The sequence below is a fragment of the Diabrotica undecimpunctata genome, chromosome 4 (assembly GCF_040954645.1).
Source record: "Diabrotica undecimpunctata isolate CICGRU chromosome 4, icDiaUnde3, whole genome shotgun sequence".
In the NCBI taxonomy this organism is placed as follows: domain Eukaryota; kingdom Metazoa; phylum Arthropoda; class Insecta; order Coleoptera; family Chrysomelidae; genus Diabrotica; species Diabrotica undecimpunctata.
In genome coordinates this window covers 26,385,808-26,407,279 of record NC_092806.1, presented here as the reverse complement: position 1 = coordinate 26,407,279, position 21,472 = coordinate 26,385,808, and the positions used below count along the sequence as shown (strand labels likewise).

The 21,472-nt window shown below is 31.9% G+C and overlaps 1 protein-coding gene across 2 annotated transcripts in view; it reads left to right on the top strand.

Moving 5' to 3' along the window:
- LOC140439331 (uncharacterized) overlaps positions 1–2,550 on the top strand; it is a 314,255-nt gene extending 311,705 nt beyond the window's left edge. For both annotated transcript variants that reach the window (XM_072529175.1, XM_072529174.1), the window contains exon 4: positions 123–2,550. In XM_072529175.1, the coding sequence (XP_072385276.1) occupies positions 123–754 (632 nt within the window). In that variant the 3' untranslated portion in view covers positions 755–2,550. The remainder of the gene's footprint in view (positions 1–122) is intronic.
- The last annotated feature ends 18,922 nt before the right edge of the window (positions 2,551–21,472 follow it).

Here is a 21,472-nt window from a genome sequence, read left to right as displayed (position 1 = left end):
TCCATAGTAATTTTAAAGACAAGATATATTAAAAATCTTATTTCGTATTTTATATAATATGGAATATTTAACCAATTTTTGTTGTTATTTCTTTTACTAATTTAAAAACCACCTTGTTATAGGTTCCAATATGGTAGCTGCAGCCAACCTTCTCCGTCCACACCCATATCTATCCCCACTCTTCAGGAACCCAGGTATAACAACTCAGCACACCGCTCGAGACACCGGCCGCTCTTCGGAATCAGACAGTGGAGCGTCCTCCGCTGACCCTGAAGATGATCTTCGCTCGAATAGCGCTTTAAGTTTTTTAAAATCATCAGCATCACCTACAAGTGACCGCGAATTCTATGCCACAAAAAAACTTCCTTCCCCTTCGAGTGACTCTGAGTTTTTTGCGCGGAAAAAAATCGTCAGTAGTGCCTTAAACAACATTCCATCCGTTTCGCCTGCGTCCCTTCCTTCTGTTTCTCCCAGCGGAGTAGTTCCTAAGTGGCTGCCTCCTCTACAAGGTTTGGGAGATCCGTCAGCTTGGAAAGACCTGTGGCGGGCACCACCCCCAGTGGCAGCCCCGGCACCTGACCAAGACCAACCGATAGATCTCTCTGTGAAAACACAAAGTGCTGTATCGCCATTGTCTGATCAATCTGAAGAGAGCGATCAAGAACTGAATATTGATGTGGGTGTAGATGAGCCTTTAAAATCCATGCCACTAGATTTGACTTTAGATAGACAGGTAACTGATGTTACTAATTGACCATGTGTGATTGTACAATCAAAAATGAAGCAAAAGTTAGCAAAGAAATTAAAAACAAATATTTATATTGAATACGAGTGCCTTATTTACAAAATATGTTATACAACAAGATACATAGACAATAATATATTTTTAAATTTTGTGCTAGCTTTTTCTTAATAATAATTTCTTAGTATGTTAAACAGTGCCAGTATAAAAGAAATTGGTGAGCTTTTAAAATAGTCATCTTAATACTCTATCTAGTTTATTAAGCAATAATGAATTTGTTTATTTTATTTATCGGTAACCTGTTACAGATTTCGTGATATTATTAATTCTATATTAATCAGTGTCCACAGTCTTCCATTTAGCCCATTTATTTATATTTTATGTGCGGGATGACGATTTATATGGTAAGATTATTTTGGACCTTTATTGTTATTGGCTTAATTCCTAAATTTCTATCGACACTCCTCTAACGACGGCTTTTTAAAAATATGTATCTTCAGTGGAATATTACTTGTTCTGTTGTAAAAATATAAAGTCCAACCAGTTTTATTTTTATGTCTAATATTTTTATTTCCCTTTTTCTGTTTTGCTCAATTTGTAGCTTTTGTAAATCTTCGAACCTCTCAGGTTCGTCCCGGTCCTCTCTTACGGCACTGAGTTAGTACCATCGAGCAAAAAGACAAAAGAGGGAATCTAATCGTTATGAAAAGGAGACCAAAAAAGTGGCCTCTGATGGCGGACATATCCGGAAATGCGAATGCGCCAAATTTAAATTTCATGACACTTCACAATAATCATACAGTGGTGTAGGGGTTCTAATTTATCTATTTATTTGTTATATTAGATAATATTAATATTACATAATATTAATACATAATACACTTAAATACTTTTTTTTAAACTAGGACACAATAAAGTTTTAATTAAATAATAACAATAATAGTCTAAAATGTGAAGCAATTGTTAAAAAACTTCAATAGAAAATACAAATAATCTTTCATGTGACAGTTGGGACAAACAATAACATCAGAAATAACATAACCTAACTAAATTTGATTTCTTAAACAAGGAAAGAGTCTCTCTTTCCTTGTTTAATGTGGCCTCTCAAGATGGCACTTCCTGTCTAACAATATTTTTGCCCCTACTACCTTTACATTCCCTCTTTTTGTCTTTTTGCTCGATGGTTAGTACACACAAGCTATAGCTTATAAAGTTTTAACATACTTAAGCTATCATTGACCAATTATCACAATGTTACCTTAGGGACACCTACCATCATTAAAGTAATTCATAAAACAGGTAAAAATATTTAAGAAATTTTGACCCGAAATCCAAATGTATTTTTTAAATAGAAAATAGAACGTTTTTTCTAAAAATATGTACATTTTACTTTTGATAATAACATGTTTCTTTGCTTTATTCGTTTTATGACTATTTTTTGTAGTTTCAATAGGTATTTTGCGAAGGCTTAGCTTTCTCTTATGCAACCGCCAGAATTTTTTATCATGGGTTATTGATACAAAAATGGTCTTAAATTGTCCCTCTGAATATCTTACATTAATCATTTTTCTTCCGCTAATATTGATACCACCCTTCGTAAACTTATTTTCTCAGTATACATCCAGTAAATTGTATATGTTAAACTTTGTAGGATTTAGCATACCACCTTGAATTAATCATTAAACACCTAAAAAATTCAATTAGTTTTCATTCACTCCGACTTGGTCGCTCTTATTATCGCTCAAATTTCTGAATACTACAATCAGATGGTGGGGTAATTTTATTCCAAAGAAAATCTGCCGCATTTCGACTCTATCAATTATAAGTATATAAGAAAGAAGACTTAACGCTAGAAGCTTGTAAGTGTTTTAAAAGTTTACCAAAATCATTTCCTTCTAAATAGTTGCTTCAATTATTGTATATTTTTTGGTTCTATGTAATGGACTATTAAGCAGTAAGAGATATTAGAGAGATTAATTTTGACAGTTAGTGTTTAAAAAGAAATACGTATAATTAAAAATTAAATATTTTGTAAACTGAACAATTGTTTTAGTATTAGAGTTTTGTCTGTGTTATCTGCAAAAATATATATCTAATATGATTGTCGTATTTACTGTATGCAAGTATTTTCAAAGACTCCAATAAACGTACATGTGTATGCCAAGTGTCAAATAATAGAACAGGTATATTCCTTAAAATATTTGGGAGCAAATATCAATAGTCAGTGTAATCCAAAACAAAAATCCTATCAAGAATCGAACAAGCAAGGAAAACATTCATGAGCATGAAAACATTTTTTACAAGATCAGACCTTAGTCTACAGCTTAGAATCCGAATGATCAGATGTTACATTTTTTAAGTCTTACTCTATGGCTGTGAAAGTTGGAGGATGGACTCTGAAATAGAAAAAAGAATAGATGCCTTTGAGATGTATATATACAGACGAATGTTGAGAATTCGATGGGTACAAAGAGTTACTAATGTTGAGGTACTTCGTCGCATGTGTAAACAAAAAGAATTACAAAGAATAGTCATAGAGAGGAAAATGCAATACGTGGGTCATGTGTTGAGAGGCGAAAGATACGAATTACTTCAAGATATACTGGAAGGAAAAGTACAGGGCAAAATATCAGTAGGAAGACGCCAGAACTCGTGGCTGAAGGACCTGAGGAGATGGTTCGACCGCTCATCCGCAGAAATCTTTCGCGCAGCAGTTTCCAAAAGTATAATTGCCATTTGGATCGCCAACCTTCGAAAGGAGACGGCTCCATGAGAAGAAAAAGTCTTTGTTCTTTTTAAAATTTTTGATATTTTTATCCAACTTTTGAAGATATACGAAGTAACACTGGTATTACAACAAACACCAATTGCGAATCTGGACCACCATTTACAGTCGAAGAAGTAAAATATGCCATCAAAAGCACCAAAGATGGTAAAGCAGTACGCCCTGATAATTTTTACTCAGAATTCTTAAAACTTATGGACTATGATGGCATAAAATGGTTGACAAATATATTTAACAGTATATATGATACGGGCGTGGTTCCCCAAGAGTGGTTAGTGTCAACTTTTATAAATCTTCCAAAAAAACCCAATGCGAGAAAGTGCGAAGACTATAGAATTATAAGCCTTATGAGCCATTTACTTAAAACATTTCTAAAGGTCATTCACAAAAGAATATATACAAAATGTGAGGAACAACTAACAAGAACACAATTCGGATTTCGTGATGCTCTGGGAACACGGGAGGCCCTTTTTGCTGTACAGGTGCTATTTCAGAGATGCAGGGATGTAAATTGTGACATATACGTATGCTTTATAGATTACCAGAAGGCATTTGACAGAGTAAAACATGACAAATTAATGACTCTAATGCAAGAAATTGGAATTGACAACAAAGATCTTAGAATTATCAGAAACATTTACTACAATCAAACGGCCAAAATCAAAATACAAGACCAGTTAACTGATAAAATTGCAATAGAACGTGGAGTACGACAGGGCTTGTCTCCATTGTTGTTCAACATTTATTCTGAATGGGTATTTAAGGAAGCTTTAGACGGTTGTGCGAAAGGAATACTAATAAACGATGAATGGCTGAATAACATTAGATATGCAGATGACACTATAGTTTTTGCCGATAATCTGAATGACTTACAGATATTAACAAATCGCATAACAGAAGTCAGCAATAGATACGGACTAGCTCTTAACATAAAGAAAACCAAATTTATGACAATTAGTAAAAAACCAATACTAAACGCTCATCTTACAATCAACCAACAGAATATCGAAAGAGTCGAGCAATATACATATCTAGGCACCAATTTAAATAGCCAATGAGACCACTCAACAGAAATTAAACAGCGAATAATAAAAGCAAAAGCAGCATTCGTTAGAATGAGAACCATTTTCAACAGTCGAGACATATCATTAAAAACAAAATGTCGTCTATTGAACTGCTACATATTCTCAGTTCTGCTCTACGGAATGGAAGCATGGACACTGACTGTTGCATCTATGAGTCGGCTCGAAGCTTTCGAAATGTGGTGTAATAGGCGCATCTTACGTATATCCTGGGTTGACAGAGTTACTAATGTGGAGGTCCTGCGTAGAATGGGGAAAGAATGTGAAATTCTCATGACCGTCAAAACTAAAAAGATGGAATATCTAGGACATGTAATGAGAAATCAAGAACGTTACTGCCTTCTCCAGCTGATTCTCCAAGGGAAAGTAAATGGTAAGAGAGGACCGGGAAGAAGACGAATTTCCTGGCTTCAAAATTTACGAAAGTGGTATAACACGACTACCACTGAACTGTTCCGCGCTGCAATAAATAAAGTAAAGATAGCCGTGATGATCGCCAACATCCGGAACGGATAGGCACTTTAAGAAGAAGATCCAACTTTTCACCCTAATGTTGTGAAATATTTTTGTAAACTTTTTTTTTCCTGGAAAGTTTCTATTTCTGGCGTCATTATGTTAGGTATATCCTCTTCTGTAATTTATGCTCTCAGATAATGTGTTCTGGAAATTTGAAGGTAGCAGAAAAATAAGAGTAGGTACATGTATAGAGGTTTTGTTTTTTACTTCTCCGAATTGGTATTGTATCACATTTACCCTTTCTATTTTTTTCATTTGACAGTGGCGTGAATACAGTTCTGTGAAAACACGTATTTTATTTATTGTAATATTTTTTTTAATTTCTTTTGACGGCATTAAGTTCTCACTAATTTGGGTAAGGATTTCGGTCCCATAACAGGTGTTTTTGCACATAATTTGAATAATTCGGCAAAATTTCTTTAGCTAAGCATTCCCGTACTATCCTATGCCTGATCATATGTAATTTCAGTATTTTGTACCAGATATATTTTTCCAAGTTTGACTGGGCACGTCTTAAAGTATTGAGAGCTTCCGCCCAAAAGATACTTGACATTCTGCCGGATTTTCTGAGTGTTTAGTTTTAGGTTCGTACGCTCCTATTACAGTTCCTTCTGCTGCTGATTTGTGTAGATATTTTTAAGTCATTAGGGTATATCTAACAATAGATGCCTCAGATGAAGAGACTAACAACATTTATGACAAAATATTTTAAACAAAATCCCACAAAAGGAGCCAGTATATATTATTGGAGACTTTACGCTAAATTGAAAAAAAATTAATAACAAACCACATCTAACAGATATTGTTAAGTCATTCAGATTAAAAGCTATCAACGTGGTCTAGTCGAAACAAAGTCATAACAGTCAAATCAAACACATACTCGTACGGAAAATATGGAAAACCTCAGTAAGAAACGTAAAAAATGTGCCTGAAACATACTGTGCATCAGATCATAAACTGCTAAAAATGAACTGCAGGCTTAAATTATTCACAACTAAAAAAATGCATCAAATAAAACAGCTAAAAGTAAATAATGTGGGTGAAACTGATAAACAAGAAAAATTCACAAATAAAATATGGAATAAAATAGAAAGCGGGATAAGGCTAAAAAAGGGTGCTCAATGCACTAAACAGGAAAGAACAAACATTGGGTGTCACAGAAAACCATACAATTGGTGACAAAAAAAGATTTACGCAAAAACATACCACATAAATAGTAAACAATAATCAAAAATTACTAAACTCAGCAGGAAAATAAAATGTTTGTGCATCAGAGATAAAAATAATTATATAAAAGACGAGTTTATTTAAAAAAAAAATTAGATATTTACCTTGAGAGTTCAAGCCACAACTTTAGATCATTTAAGACCATAACGGGAAAGAAACAATCGAAATAGAAAGCATTGTAGAAACCTGCAAAAACTACTGCTTATAATTATACAAACGCACTTCAAAAGATGCATCAGTCTCATAACGTCCAATAAAAGAGGCACAACCAATCATTTTACGAGCAAAAGTAGAAAAGGCTGTCAACCAAAAAAGAAACAAAAAACCAGGTGTAGGTGGCAGCGACTCTGAAATCAATGGACAAGATTGGCATATATGTAATACTGCATATGTGCAACATGATATGGATCACAGGCCAATAGCCTGAGGGGTAATGCAAATGAATCTTTATCCCTATCCATTAGAAAGTATCACTAATTGTGAGCAGCAATTACAGAACCATTGCCCTTATTCCTTATGCATCCTGCTATGTATAATCAGTGAACGCCTAAAGAACTGTGTAGTGAGGAAATATTCAGTTTTTAAAGATGGTATTACAAAAGTGGCCTCTATTTTTTGGGACACATTCTTGCAGCCGTGGTGCAAAACTGTTACGACATTGAGTAACATTTCTTTAGGTATTGCTTCCATTTCTTCGCGTATCCATTCTTTCAAAGCCTTTCCTGTAATTGCCACGGATTATTGTCGGACCAATAGCGGAAATTTTGTTTGTTTACATACCCACTTAGATAAATGTTGGCTTCATCACTCGTCTAAAGATTATGCAGTAAGTTGTCGTTTACAGAAAGTGTAGGTATAAATATAGATATCTCGAAAACAAAAATCATGACCAATTTGGTACCCAACCAAAACATCAGTATTGGTGGGAAAGAAATAGAACTGGTAGATAGATATAAATACCTGGGACATGAAATTATGATTGGCAGGGATAACCAGACTCATGAACTGAAGAGAAGAATCGGCCTTGGGTGGGCAGTATTTGGAAAACTGAGAGAAACTTTTAAAAGTGAGCTGCCCACATGCCTAAAGAGAAAGGTATTTGATCAGTGCGTCCTCCCAGTCTTGACGTACGGAGCAGAAACACTTACCTTAACAAAAGCAGCAGCTACCAAACTGAGAGTCACGCAGAGAAGAATGGAGCGGTCCATGTTAGGAATAACTCTGCGAGACAGAATAACCAACGAAGACATCAGGAGAAGAACCGGAGTGACTGACATCATCGAGAAGATAGCCAGACTAAAATGGAGATGTGCAGGACACATAGCCAGAATGACAGATGGACGATGAACAAAGAGGTTATTGAAATGGAGGCCAAGGGAAGACAAGAAAAGCGTCGGTCGACCACCTACAAGATGGACTGACGATTTAAGAAGACTTAATAAAAACTGGATGAGAGCGGCGCAATATAGACGGGGTTGGAAACATGAGGAAGAGGCCTATGATCAGCAGTGGACTCTTGAGGCTGGATGATGATGATGATGTTTTTATTAATACGCTCCAACATTTGTTAGAAAACCTTAGGGGGGATAATTTAAAACGTCAAGGGCTTGCACAACCTGGATTTTGTATGGATGATAGGTACTGGAGATCTTTATGCAAAATTCTGCTCGTAGCGGTAGCTTTATCCCAGATTTAAGCTTTTTCGTCGTAGGGAGCTTTGAGGACTCGCATGTAATGAGTTTAGTACCGCCTCAATATTCTGTGGTGTGAGAGTAGGTTTGACAATGTGATGTTGAACCACTACTTTCAATGTTCGTAACCCAGGTCTGAATTGGAGCGCGGGCGGCAAATGGTAGTGTAAAAGAAACGCCCGTCGTACACGTATAAAACTTTTACCATTTTTGTAATAAGCTTTCACAGCAAATGTGCATTGTTCACCCCACCACTTCTCAATCATAACTAAACTTTCCTCTCTCTAGATTCATAACGTTTACCTCGCATTCCTCGCAAGCCCGCGATTCCTCTATTTTTTTCGCAAACAGCGTTGTCAAATCGTGCCATTTCACTGAATCACCTGTTAGAAATCATACAAAGATATGATATGATTACTGGTATCCCTAGCTCTTTAAATAAGCACAGACGGAGTGTTTCAGTTCCAAGGTAATATCTATATTAAATTGAGATTCACCTATCTTTTGTTTAAAGATTGGAAATATTTATAAAAATCGATATATATTGAAGTCCATTATGATTAGTTCAAAAAATTATTATAAAAAGTTTTGAAAATTGAAGAATTATTTTTAAGGAAAGAGACGGAAAAGACGAATATAATTGTAGGGTAAATAATTTAAAGATTGTTTATATTATGTTGTACAGTTGCATGTGCAACAAGGCCAGTGTAAATATAATGTAAATGTAAAAAAGATTATTATATTATTTATATTTTTATATTATTTGCTTTGTTAAGTTTGATATTTGAATCAGAAGAATAGTAATAATGAATAAATATATTTTTATATTGGTAGTGCAGTAAATCCGTTATCTTTCGGAAAGTTTCCGTTTAATACATAAAAGTGTCCAACATTAGAATAAATCTAAGGCTTTTATTTCGATTTTGTTAATAGATTTTTAAATATTTTCGAAATAAAGATAGCCCTAAATGAAGATTATAGATAGTTAAATAAAATTGCATAAAATAAAAACAGACAATTTAAAATGTTAGCTATTAGATTGTCTAGTATATTCGGGAAATAAGCTACTGGGCATAATTAACTTACATTTTCTGGAGACCTTTCAAGAGTCTGGATTTTGTACCATTTGAAGATCATCTTCAATCACATGGTCTTTAATTTTTTAATGGTAAGTAATAATTAGTCACGTTTGATAACAATTTATCTACTTATCTACTATTTATTGAGAATACAATACAATTTTAATTGAGAATTATTCCCAATTATTCCCATTTATATTTAATATTTAGATTTTTACCTTCGACTATCGTTTGGTTCTAACATTTTAGTAAGTTTTAGCAAAATCATGAAAATCATCGAAAATCTTTTAAAAAATAACAAAGAAAGTCGATTAAAAAGTTACCTATAGTTTATTACCCCTGCTACAAAATACCAAAACATACAAAAAAGAAGAGAAAACAAGCCTTTTCTTGTACAATGTCTTTAAACCACTTAGATATTCACTTAGGACCTTCAGAATTGCCTAGAAAATCTTTATAATACAATAAAACAGTCCACCAGATTTCATTAAAATCGATTTAACGGATTTTGAATAATTATTTTGCAATCTAATTTTTTTTTAAATTGAAATTCTTTAAAACAACAACAAAATATAGATGTTTGCCATTTTTTTTATAAACAAAAGAGCCTTTCATCCCTGTAATCTATTTTATAGGATTAAAAACTAATTATTTGTGCGTAGGCGGCCTCAGGACTTTTTTAAAATTGTAAACAATTTTTTGGTTTAGAAACAAATAGAATATCTTGATAACTACGACTTTAAATTAAATTCAGAAAATGGCATTGGAAAATTATCTGAAAGATGCTTCTTTAAAATAAAAAAGTTGAACTAAAAGTAGTGGTTCCTGAGATACTAGCTATCAATGTTGACTGGCATTTGCGACGAAGTTATAAATAATAGTAAGGCAATCTTTGAACCATTACCTTTCTCTTTTAGAGCTATTTTTTGGTAAAAAAATTTATATCTTTAAAAAATTGATAACAATATTATGATAATAAAAACGATACGTTTTGCGCGTGAAAAATATCAAAAAAAAAATAGGTTAAAAAAAACTGAATTTCAATGTTCAAAATCGTTATATGTAAAAAAGGTATTTTTTCTGCTTCCAATGAAGCAATTTTATTTTTTTTTAATCCAATGTAACTAAAATGGAGATACCTACATATAGAATTTTTCACATAAAAATGCTTGCACGTCATTTAAGATTTACGACGTCAGAACCCCACAGCATTGCCAAAACATCAGAATAGTTAGTAAGTGAGGAATTTTTAAAATGTCAACTATTTGTCAAACTATTATATTAACAGTAAATACACTTAATTTTTCAGACTACTGCAACACACTAAAATACATAAGAAAACATTTTAATACAAAATTATATATTCTAAATTGTAAACTTACTTCTTTTAGAGCTGTAATAGTAAAGACGTTCCGCCATTATTTCTTTTTCAAAATTATCTATCTTATAAATTTCTACAGACTATTTATTTGTTTTGACATAGCACAATCACAATACACATATGTGGTATTTTAATATTGTTCTAAAGCTATTTTCTTGTGGCAAGTTATTACTATTTTATTGGGAATAAGCCACAATTGATGTTTAAAATGAGTTTATTGACGTTTCAATTTCCACTTCAGAAATCGTCCTCAAAATTGGAAATTAAAAATTCTTTACGAAAAACTGGCACATTGTCAAAATTCAATTAAATTTGTACGAAGATGTAGAAACAATAACTTAATACCAAAGGTCTTGAAGTTACGTTCAGCATATTTAAGCAAACAGTTGGAAAAAAATCTACACAGAGCTAGTTTATCCATGATCCGAGAAAGGTTGCAATTTCACAGATCCATTTTTTTGGAGCAAGATATTGAAGTATTGAACATTTGCTTTTCAATGTGATACTAGATTCTGATTTTGACTAAATTATTTTTAGTTTACATATACATAGCATATGAAAATTCATATGCGAAACAAAGAAATATCCATTTAAATAATTTTAATATTCTTTTAGAACACAGAACTAATAACAATTAGCGACAGTTGTCAATCTATCAAATAGACATTTAAATGCAATGGAGAGTTTAATACTGTCAAAGGGTATTTCTAAACTTTGCTGTTAGTCATCCATCTATTCCAAAATTAGACATAATTAGCTCAGTGGAGAAAATACCTCAATATTTACCAACCCATGAAAAAGAAGAATATAGAGTATTATGTAAACTAGAAATGGAAAAGTTTATTAAAATTAAAGAAAACATAAGCAAAGAGGTACTATAAAAACTTTAAAAAGTGACGACTCCATAATCATCCTACCAACAGACAATGGGAATGCAACTGTGATAGTGGATAAAATTCAATATGAAAACAAAATTAAAGATCTAATAACAAACGGGCCTAGTTGCTCTACGACTAATAAAAACATGGTGCAAGGAACACTCACTATCTATAAATCCTAAGAAAACAGACATAGTTCTCTTTACCAGGAAAAGAAGAATCACGGGCTTAATACCCCCAAGGATTCACAGCTTGATAGGAAGTTAACATGGAACTCGCACTTAGATGGTAGAGCTAAAAGAGCATATATTGCCTATGAGCAGTGTCGACGAACGGTCGGACGCACCTGGGGCCTCACGCCCAGGGTGATCGCCTGGGTCTACACCGCTGTCATTAGGCCAATGCTAACTTACGGAGCTATTGCTTGGGTACCAAAAGTGCTACAGGCAACAGCGATTAACAAACTAAACCATATTCAGCGGATGGCTTGCATAAATATAACAGGTGCCATGAAAACAACACCAACTGCTGCAATGGAGTTGATCATTGGCATCACGCCTCTAGATATATATGTCAAAGAGGTGGCGCTAGTGACAATGATGCGACTGCGCTCAGCTAGTGCAAACCTTGATGTAGGAATGGGAGAATTGAGCACTCGTTTCTGGCGGGGAGAGCTGGATGCGCTACCACTGCTACAGGCAGGCTGCGACTCAATTGAACCAAAGTTTGTCTTTAAAAAACCCTACAAAATTGAAGACAGTATATGGAGACAAACGTGGCAAATGCCTATTGCATATACACCGATGGCTCCAAAATGAAAGAAGGCTCAGGATGCGGGATATACTCCACATCACTGAACCTAACAATAAAGTAGGGTACGGACAAAAATGCCAGCGTAGTTCAAACAGAACTGACTGGTATCTCCAAAGCCGCAAAAGAGATACCCCAAAAAGGTATAGCAGGGAAAAGTATAATGATCTGCACAGATAGCAGACAAGCACTACTAACCTTGAATAGACCACGTGTCACATCAGGTTTAGTAATGGAGTGTCACGAGTCAATAACTCAAGCTTCGGATGGTAATACCACCATCCTGAGGTGGGTTAAAGGACACAATAGGAATAAGGGCAACCGCATTGCTGACCAATTATCTAGGAAGGCGGCAGGCCTAAGACTCTTAGGACCTGGGGATCTTTCAGGTTGGTCAACTACAACAATCGCGGAAATTGTCAAATGTCACTCCCATACGCAAACCGTAAAAAGATGGGAACAAATGGAAAGTAAACTTGCCAGGGTAACACTAAGTAACCTTGAAGAGTCAACATCAAAGAAATAATTGGTAATGACCAGGAAAAACCTACGTTTGGCAGTTGGTTTTTTAACTGGTCATTGTCAACTAAGCAAACACCTCCACACACTGAGGCTAACAGACACACCTGTATGTAGGAAGTGTGAACTAAAAGACGAAACTGTAGAGCATGTCCTATGTGAATGCCCGGAGTTATCGTTAATACGAGAGTACGTGTTCGGCGAGTCCTGGCCCACACCTGCCCACATAAGGGAGAAGTCTCCTGGTGACTTGTCCATCTTCCTAGAAATGGCAGGATGGACAATGAGCTAAGGGTAGCAGCTCCCTGCGAGGATGCACAATGGGTCAATTGTGGCCTAAGTGCTGTGAAACTTAACTCGCCCTCCCTACTCTACAGATACAGAGATACAGAATAAACGGGCCTTATACAAAATTAATAAAGGATCTAACAAAGTTTTATTCTATTGATTTTTAAATCTAAGTAGTTGAAAAACATTTGAAAAAGGCTTGTTTCCCCCTTTTTGTATTTATTAATATTTTGCATTAAGAATAATAATTTAAAACAATTTTAACTAGTCGTTTCTTAAAGAAAAAATTCAATTATCGTTATTTTATTTCATTACAACTTTGTTCCAAAATTAATCGTTTTAAAGTTACAAGCAAGGAAAGAAGAAAAAAAAAAAAAACGATGGTTTCAATCATTTTTAAATATTTAGAGTTTTTTTAAATAATATTTGCTACCTATTTGAGAGAAAGAGAAAGTCAATTATTATTATTAAATTTAGCACAAAACTTTTTCTGCAAAAATCAAAATGCGACCCCTCCTGTTCTATTTTAGTTTAATAAATTTTATCCAGCAGTATCTCCAAATGGTTTGGGTTATTTTGCATTAGTCGACTATTTTTATATAAATTTATCAGCATTTAAGGAAAAAACATTGGACAATGTAATTTTCTGGTATATATTTGTAATTCTTTTAGCTAATTGTAGAGTTTATAATTTTGAAAAATGATTACTCTAAAATGGCTTGTCAGTTTATTGGACCGAAATCGTTTCCAATATGCATATATATATATATATATATATATATATATATATATATATATATATATATATATTATATATAACGGAGCTTTGAGAATTATTGGGATACGCAGCGGTGAAATAAGTGTACTCTTTTAACTGAGTTTCAAGCTTAAGAAAATGTTTATTTTCATCGTCAGGAAAAAAGTTATTGAGATTAGTATTTCTTGGATGTTAAACTAACATGTGACAATTTTACGCACTACTCATAAAATGAGTTAAAAATTAAAAAATACATGTTGTAAAAAAAATTTTTAAATTGACAAATTCAATTTTTTTACACCATGTATTTCTTAATTTTTAACTCATTTTATGAGTGGTTCGTAAAATTGTCACATGTTAGTGTAACATCCAAGAAATACTAATCTCAATAACTTTTTTCCTGACAATGAAAATAAACATAACTCAGTTAAAAGAGTACACTTATTTCATCGCTGCGTATCCCAATAATTCTCAAAGCTCCGTTTTTTAACGTAGTCAGCGGAGACTTCTTTTTTCTATATATATATATATATATATATATATATATATATATATATATATATCTATATATATATATATATATATATATATATATATAAATATATATATATATATATATATATAAATATATATATATATATATATATATATATATATATATATATATATATATATATATACTATTTTTACAGACGCTTTTATATAATGATAAAAATAGCTGTTGTACGGGTGGCCTTCTGTAACTGACGGATTTACTATACTCCTAACTCTTATACCTGTCCGGACATAGTTTTAGATTATAATGATAATGTATTTAAATTTTTATAAGAATCAAAAAACAGAGTTTGTCACCCACGCAAGTTATTAGCACAAGAAATTTTAATAATTTATATATTACCGCTAAAAGACGTCAGTAGTCTGTTTTTTTTTAAGTATAATGCCACTTCTGGAGATAAGTGTATAAATATCGATATTTGAATATTTAAAACTCTATTTCTGGGGGTATAGATTAGCAGGTGTGGCTTTGTTTATTTATATTTAGATTTTTAATTCATTATACTATAAATTGAAACACACTTATGATCTCATCTACTACGTTATTTATTAATTTTGATAAAGATCAGTAAAGAATAATATACATATTTAAAAAAGTTTTAAATTTTTATGAATTACAAATAAAAACTTGCTGGCACCGTATGATAATTTAAAACTCATAAATAATACTGAAAGCTTGTCCACGTGTTAATTGTTTTGTTCGTTATTATTAATAGTCTCTTTAGTTTAACACCGAATATGATTTCCGCTAGAATTTTTCAGTTTTTTTGACGTTGTGCTACCTGTTTCATATTTTGTTTCAAGGGTGGCAGAATATACATGTAATAATACAACATCGCAAATAAAAACAGAAGAAAAACAGAAAAAAACTACAGAGGAACTTTGGAATACCTGAGATTTGCCGATGATGTTGCGTTAATAGCCAAAGACACAGAAGAATTGAAGGAAATGCTATTAGACCTAAATACAAAATCAAAAGAAATAGGACTAAAGAAAAATCTAGTAAAAACTAAATATCTAATAAACGTATTTCTAGATATAACTGAGAGTATTTTTCTGGACAATAATAATATAGAAAAGGAGTCATATATATACTTCGACAAAAAAATCAAATGAACAAAGCTTTACTTAAAGGCTGAATTAAATAAAAGATGTTACTTAGCATGGGCAGCACTACAAACAGTATTTAAATCAAACTTACCAAATACTTTAAAGGCAAAAACTTTCGATCAGAATGTGCTGCCGGTACTGATATATGGAACTGAAACTTGGGCTTTTAACAACCACATATTCCACAAAAAGTGACTTAGAGAGGTATCTAACGGAGTATGCTCAACATAGAGCTCACCGACCGAAGTCCAATGAAATAAGAAGACGAACAAAAGTTACAAACATAATCCAAAAGATTGCCATGTTAAAATAGAACTGGACAGGACATATAGTAAGAATACAATCGAAGAGCAAACAAGAGAAGTAGAGGCAGACTTCAAACTAGATGGATATCAAGCGAATGGCTGGTCACGAATGGATAACAAAAACAACTAACCGAAATGAATGGACACAACTAAGAGAGGCTTATATCAGACGATGGATGGAATGGCTGTTGATGATAATAAACATTAGGTGAAAAAGAGTTAAAAATGTAAACGAACAATATAAAAATATATATGGTGTCTCATATAAAAAACATAAGTTGGTATTATATTTCCTTAGTATAATTTCATGATATATCTATCAAAAGTTCTAATAAACTTTTTTAAAATAATTCTTAATTAAGAAGATATATAACTGCCGTTTTCGGCATGTTTCAATAACCACTGTATCTCGCTAATATGGGGAGCTATTGATTATTGGATTGGGCAATCGTTACTTTAACGAAAAAAGAAGTCATGATATCAAAAATACTTTTTTTTCTATCTTCTCTATTTTCGTTATACTCTGCAAAACATACCAATTTGAAACACCCTCTACATTTAAATTTATGTTTTAAAAGAGCATATTTAAATTTAAAATTGACAGGTCTCGCCGTTTCTCATAATTTACTAGAATAAGGACATAAATAATTTTATGCACTAATCGGTTTCAACACTATGTATATGTGTCCTTTAATCGGAATACTTCTGAATTTTTTTTATTTGTTATTGTTATTATTAACTGTTTTAAAAATGTAATGTAAAAAACGGTGCTTAATTTATGTTAACTGTTATAAGTTTTTCTCAGTCTAGCTTTCAAGTACTGTTATTATTACGTTTGCTAAAATATACACCTACCATCTACGCATGGCAACTACCAGTCAATAGAGTTTAAATATAATTTAATCTGCATCAGCTTATCAAAGAAGAACTAATGAAACATACAATTTAGTTATGTATATGTCAATTGAAAGTTCATTTTGTTTATTTTAAAAAAATATTTACAGTTGTATTCTTTAAGGCTAAGAAAACATTTCTAAGTCATAAGTTATCTAAAATTTCAGTCTAACAACTTGCCGGGGATTCCATATTGTGATAAGACACCGTCCATTTTATAGTAAATCAAGTTATTAAAACTTAAAATTTTAGCATATAGAAACATAAATTTTGTTTAAAACTTATTTAGCTTGTTGCTTTAAATGAGCATATAGAAACATATTATGTTTCTAAGAATCTATAAAAACCACGATTGTTGACTTCGATTCGAGTGTATTATTTTTGTTATATTTACTGTATGCATATATTTTGTGAATTTACAAATTAATTAGATTAAAATTGTTCTGAAAGTATTTTCTTCTGGCATTTTAAAGCGATTACTATTTAGATGGCGATAAGCTACAATTAAAGGTTAAAGTAATTTTATTGACGTTTCAATTTCTACTTCGAAAATCGTTCTCAAAATACAAACATTAGTAAATTAAACAAATTTTGTTTTTTTATTAGTTGGTGGAAAATTCTTCTAATAATTTAATTTTATCTGACTTAAATTATCATTTATATTAAAAACTCAGACATACATTATACATTTTAAAGTAGACGACTTTCCTAAAAATAAAGACTAAAATAATATTTCCAATATCGTTGAGTTGCGTTCCTGGGACGACTTTACTTGTAAGATAGTTCATTCGATTACATGAAATTAACTTTAACTTGAGAATATACGTCAGAAAAAATCATAGCATGTATTCGTCTTGAAAAAGACAACCACATGCCATGATGACAGTAAAATTCTCCTGTTATTGATTCCATAGTAAATTATGAGGGAAAAACCAGGAAAAACACCTCATAATACTATCCCGACACGGTAAGTATTTGGTTGTATATTTAGTTTACCTTCAATAAATACCAAATTCTGATTTTATATGTTTGTTATTTAAAAAAACATAAATAATGTATCCTCGATATATTACTGACTTACTAATACTGGTATTTTCCTTTTAATAACTTCTTCTTTTAATATGGGTAACCATATCCTACTACATTCTACCGAGGAATTTGCTACACCACTGGTCATATTTAGCATAATTAGAGCCACTTCTTTGATTTTTCTCTTTTTACCATCTGTTTCTTTTGGGACTATACTTGATTCATTCCATTGAACCCTATGTTCATTATCGCATGCGTGTTTACATATTTGAGATCTATCAAATTCGCTATTTAGATAGAGCCAAAATTGCTTGTTCTAACAAAAATTCATTCTTGCAGGAAAAAGATTTGTTAACATCTGTTAACATCGTTAAAAAATGATTATCCTTTATCATTTATAAATAAGGAATTTTCAACCATCGACCGAATAGAACAGAACAAATTAGAACGAGATCCTACAGAATACACAAGGAATAATAAGAGGAGAGTAACAATATCACACATAAAAGGATTATCAGAAAAAAAGGATTGGAAATCAATTCAACATTTCAACAACATTCAAAACAACAAACACATTGAGATGCATTTTGTCTAAACCAAAACTTAACAATGAACAAGAAAGGACAAAGAATTGTGTATTTATAAAATATCTTGTGAATGCGTTCAGTTTTATTTGGGTGAGACATCAATGCCATTAAATGTTAGAATAAGTGAACATCAATCTTATATTAAAAATAAAGAATTTGATAGATCTCAAATATGTAAACACGCATGGCATAATGAACATAGGGTTCAATGGAATGATTCAAATATAGTCTTAAAAGAAACGGATGGTAAGAAGACAAAAATCAAAGAAGCGGCTCTAATTATGCTAAATGAGACCAATTGTATTGCAAATTCCTCGGCAGAATGTAGTAGGATCTGGTTACCCATATTAAGTTATTAAAAGAAAAATACCAGTATTAGTAAGTCAGTAACATATCGAGGATACATAATTTATGGTTTTTAAATAACAAACATATAAAATCAGAATTTGGTGTTTATTGAAGGTAAACTAAATGTACGACCAAATACTTACCATGTCGGGATAGTATTATGAGGTTTTTTTTCCTGGTTTTCCCTCATAATTTACTATGGAATCACTAACAGGAGAATTGTACTGTCATAATGGTATGTGGTTGTCTTTTTCAAGACGAATTAGATGCTATGATTTTTTCTGACGGATATTGGCAAGTTAAAGTTGATTTCATGTAATCGAATGAACTATCTTACAAGTAAAGTCGTCCCAGGAACACAACTTAACAATATTAGCAATGTCATTTTAAAGTCGTCTACTTTAGAATGCATAATGCATGTCTGAATTGTCAATATAAGTAAGTCAGATAAAATTAAATTATTAGAAAAATATTTCACCAAGTAACAAAAAAACAAAATTTGTTTAATTTACTAGTGTTTGTACTTTGAGAACGATTTGTGAAGTGGAAATTAAAACGTCAATAAACTTAACTTTAACCTATAATTGCGGCTTATTCCCACTTAAATAGTAATTAATTAGATTGAAATAATAACAAGATTTTCAACATTATGTTTCAGAGTAAAGAAAATATACAATAGATTTATTTTGTGTTTACCTAAAAACAAAGTTACCCTACTTATTGTAAACACAAAAAATAAATATTTCTCAATAAAGCAACAACTAAGATGTAACATTTAAATTGTTGTTCGATAGATGATCTTACTTAACATACAAACAAACAATTCGATATACTTACAATGAAGTACGTATTACCTTAAAGGAACAAATTTTTTTCAAATTTAGCCTAAACTCCTTCTTACATTATTCATTATTTATTTGTGATTCATATTCATGAAAGTAATTTTAATAAATTAAAGAAAAAATTATTGTATTTGAAACATAATTAGATATATTTTGGTAAACGCTTTCAAACTTAGGCCATGTATTTGATGAGTTTTTCCAATAATATATACCTGCAGTAAGCAAATCTATTTTATATGGTCGCCTGAGTGAATATTCAGAGGAGTTTCTTGGCGAATATCAAAGTGGTTTTAGGCCTGGTCGATCGACAACAGATCAGTTCTTTGTGCGAAGGCAAATACTGAAAAAAAAAACCAATGAATTCTTTTCGTAGATTTTAAATCGGTCTATGATAGTGTCCTAAGAAATAAATTGTATGAAGCCATGGATGAATTCCACATCCCCGATAAACTGATAAGATTGGTTAAGGCTACAATGCAAGTTGTTTGCAAAGTCGAAATACAGGGCGAACAATCACAGGCATTTGAAACGCATGTTGGGCTGCGACAGGGAGATGCGCTGGCGTGTCTCCTTTTCAACATAGCTCTGGAAAAGGCGGTCAGGGATGCCCAAATAGACAACAGAGGAAACATTTTTAATAAATCATCCCAAATTTTGGCATATGCAGATGATGTTGACCTAGTTGCCCGTACAACACGCAAGCTAGAAGAAATGCATACCACCTTCAAACGCCTCAAAAAATATGGGCCTGCAAGTAAATAAAGATAAAACTAAGATAATGGCATCAATTATTTTTTTAATGACGAATTTCAAATTCTTCACATCCAAAATAAATGCCTTAAGCTATCTTTATTAAAATCTACGAAAATTAACAAATTAAAAAATACAGACATAATTATATAACAATAAAATACTGACAATTTTGTTTTCCAAACTTCTACAAATTTGATTAAAATAACTTATTACTACAGCTGTTTCGGCGGAGTGTCTTTCTCAATTCTCAAGTGAGAAAGGACTCTGTCGAAACAGGTGTAGTAATAAGATATTTTAATAAATTTTGTGGAAGTTTTAAAAAAATTTTTAGGTGTTCTCTTGTAATATAAAATGAATTTCTATCAAGTAACGATCTAATCCATCATATACATAATTCTGAATGATCAACTTGAGACAAACACCTCTCCCCTTATCAAACTATTTCGTTAAAAACTAAAGTGTAAACACATACCATAAATAGATCTCAAAATCAATCTGCTAAAGCAGCTGTAGTGAAAAGATTTTATATTAAATTTTGTGGAAGTTTTGAAAACAAAGTTTTCAGTGTTATGTAAATAGGTGAAACCTTTTTAATTGTAAGTGAAAATTCCAAAAAATCGCACTAAATTGTTAATACCTATTTAAAAAACCAAGCCGAAATTTATGCAGAAAAAAGCATTGCTTTGTTCACTATAGATATAATACAAAACATATATTAATGCAAAAACTATTCAAATACCCGGCTAATTCGATGTTTTGAATAAACTTTTTTACCTGGAATAAAAAAAGAAATGTTCTGAAACAGTTTGCTTGTGTCATGATTATAATAGAAATTACACAATTTCGATTTCCACTTCGCAAATAGTTTTCACAAAAACATTTTAAATTATTTTAAATTAGTGAGCTATTATTAAAACCATTAGTGTGTTTTCCATAATGACAGGAGGCTTACTTGGCCTCTATCGTGTAGGCAAATAGCGATGTTTTTAGTTTAAAAATCTGACAATGGGGTGTACCCTCAGGATTATAGAATCAAATTTTAATTGTTTTGTGTGTTTATTATGTGTGTTTATGTATGATGTGTTTGTATATTGTATGTTTATATATTTTGTGTTGTGTATGTATTGTTATGTATAAATGTATGTAGATGATGTGCCTCCGACTTTCTATTAATCCGCCAATGTGAATATATTGTTATTGCTGACTTCTTCTTTTAGTATTGACAACCAGAGCCTGCTACATTCTTCTAATGAGTTTCTCTCGCATTTTTTTTTTCATTAAGTTGGATGAACTG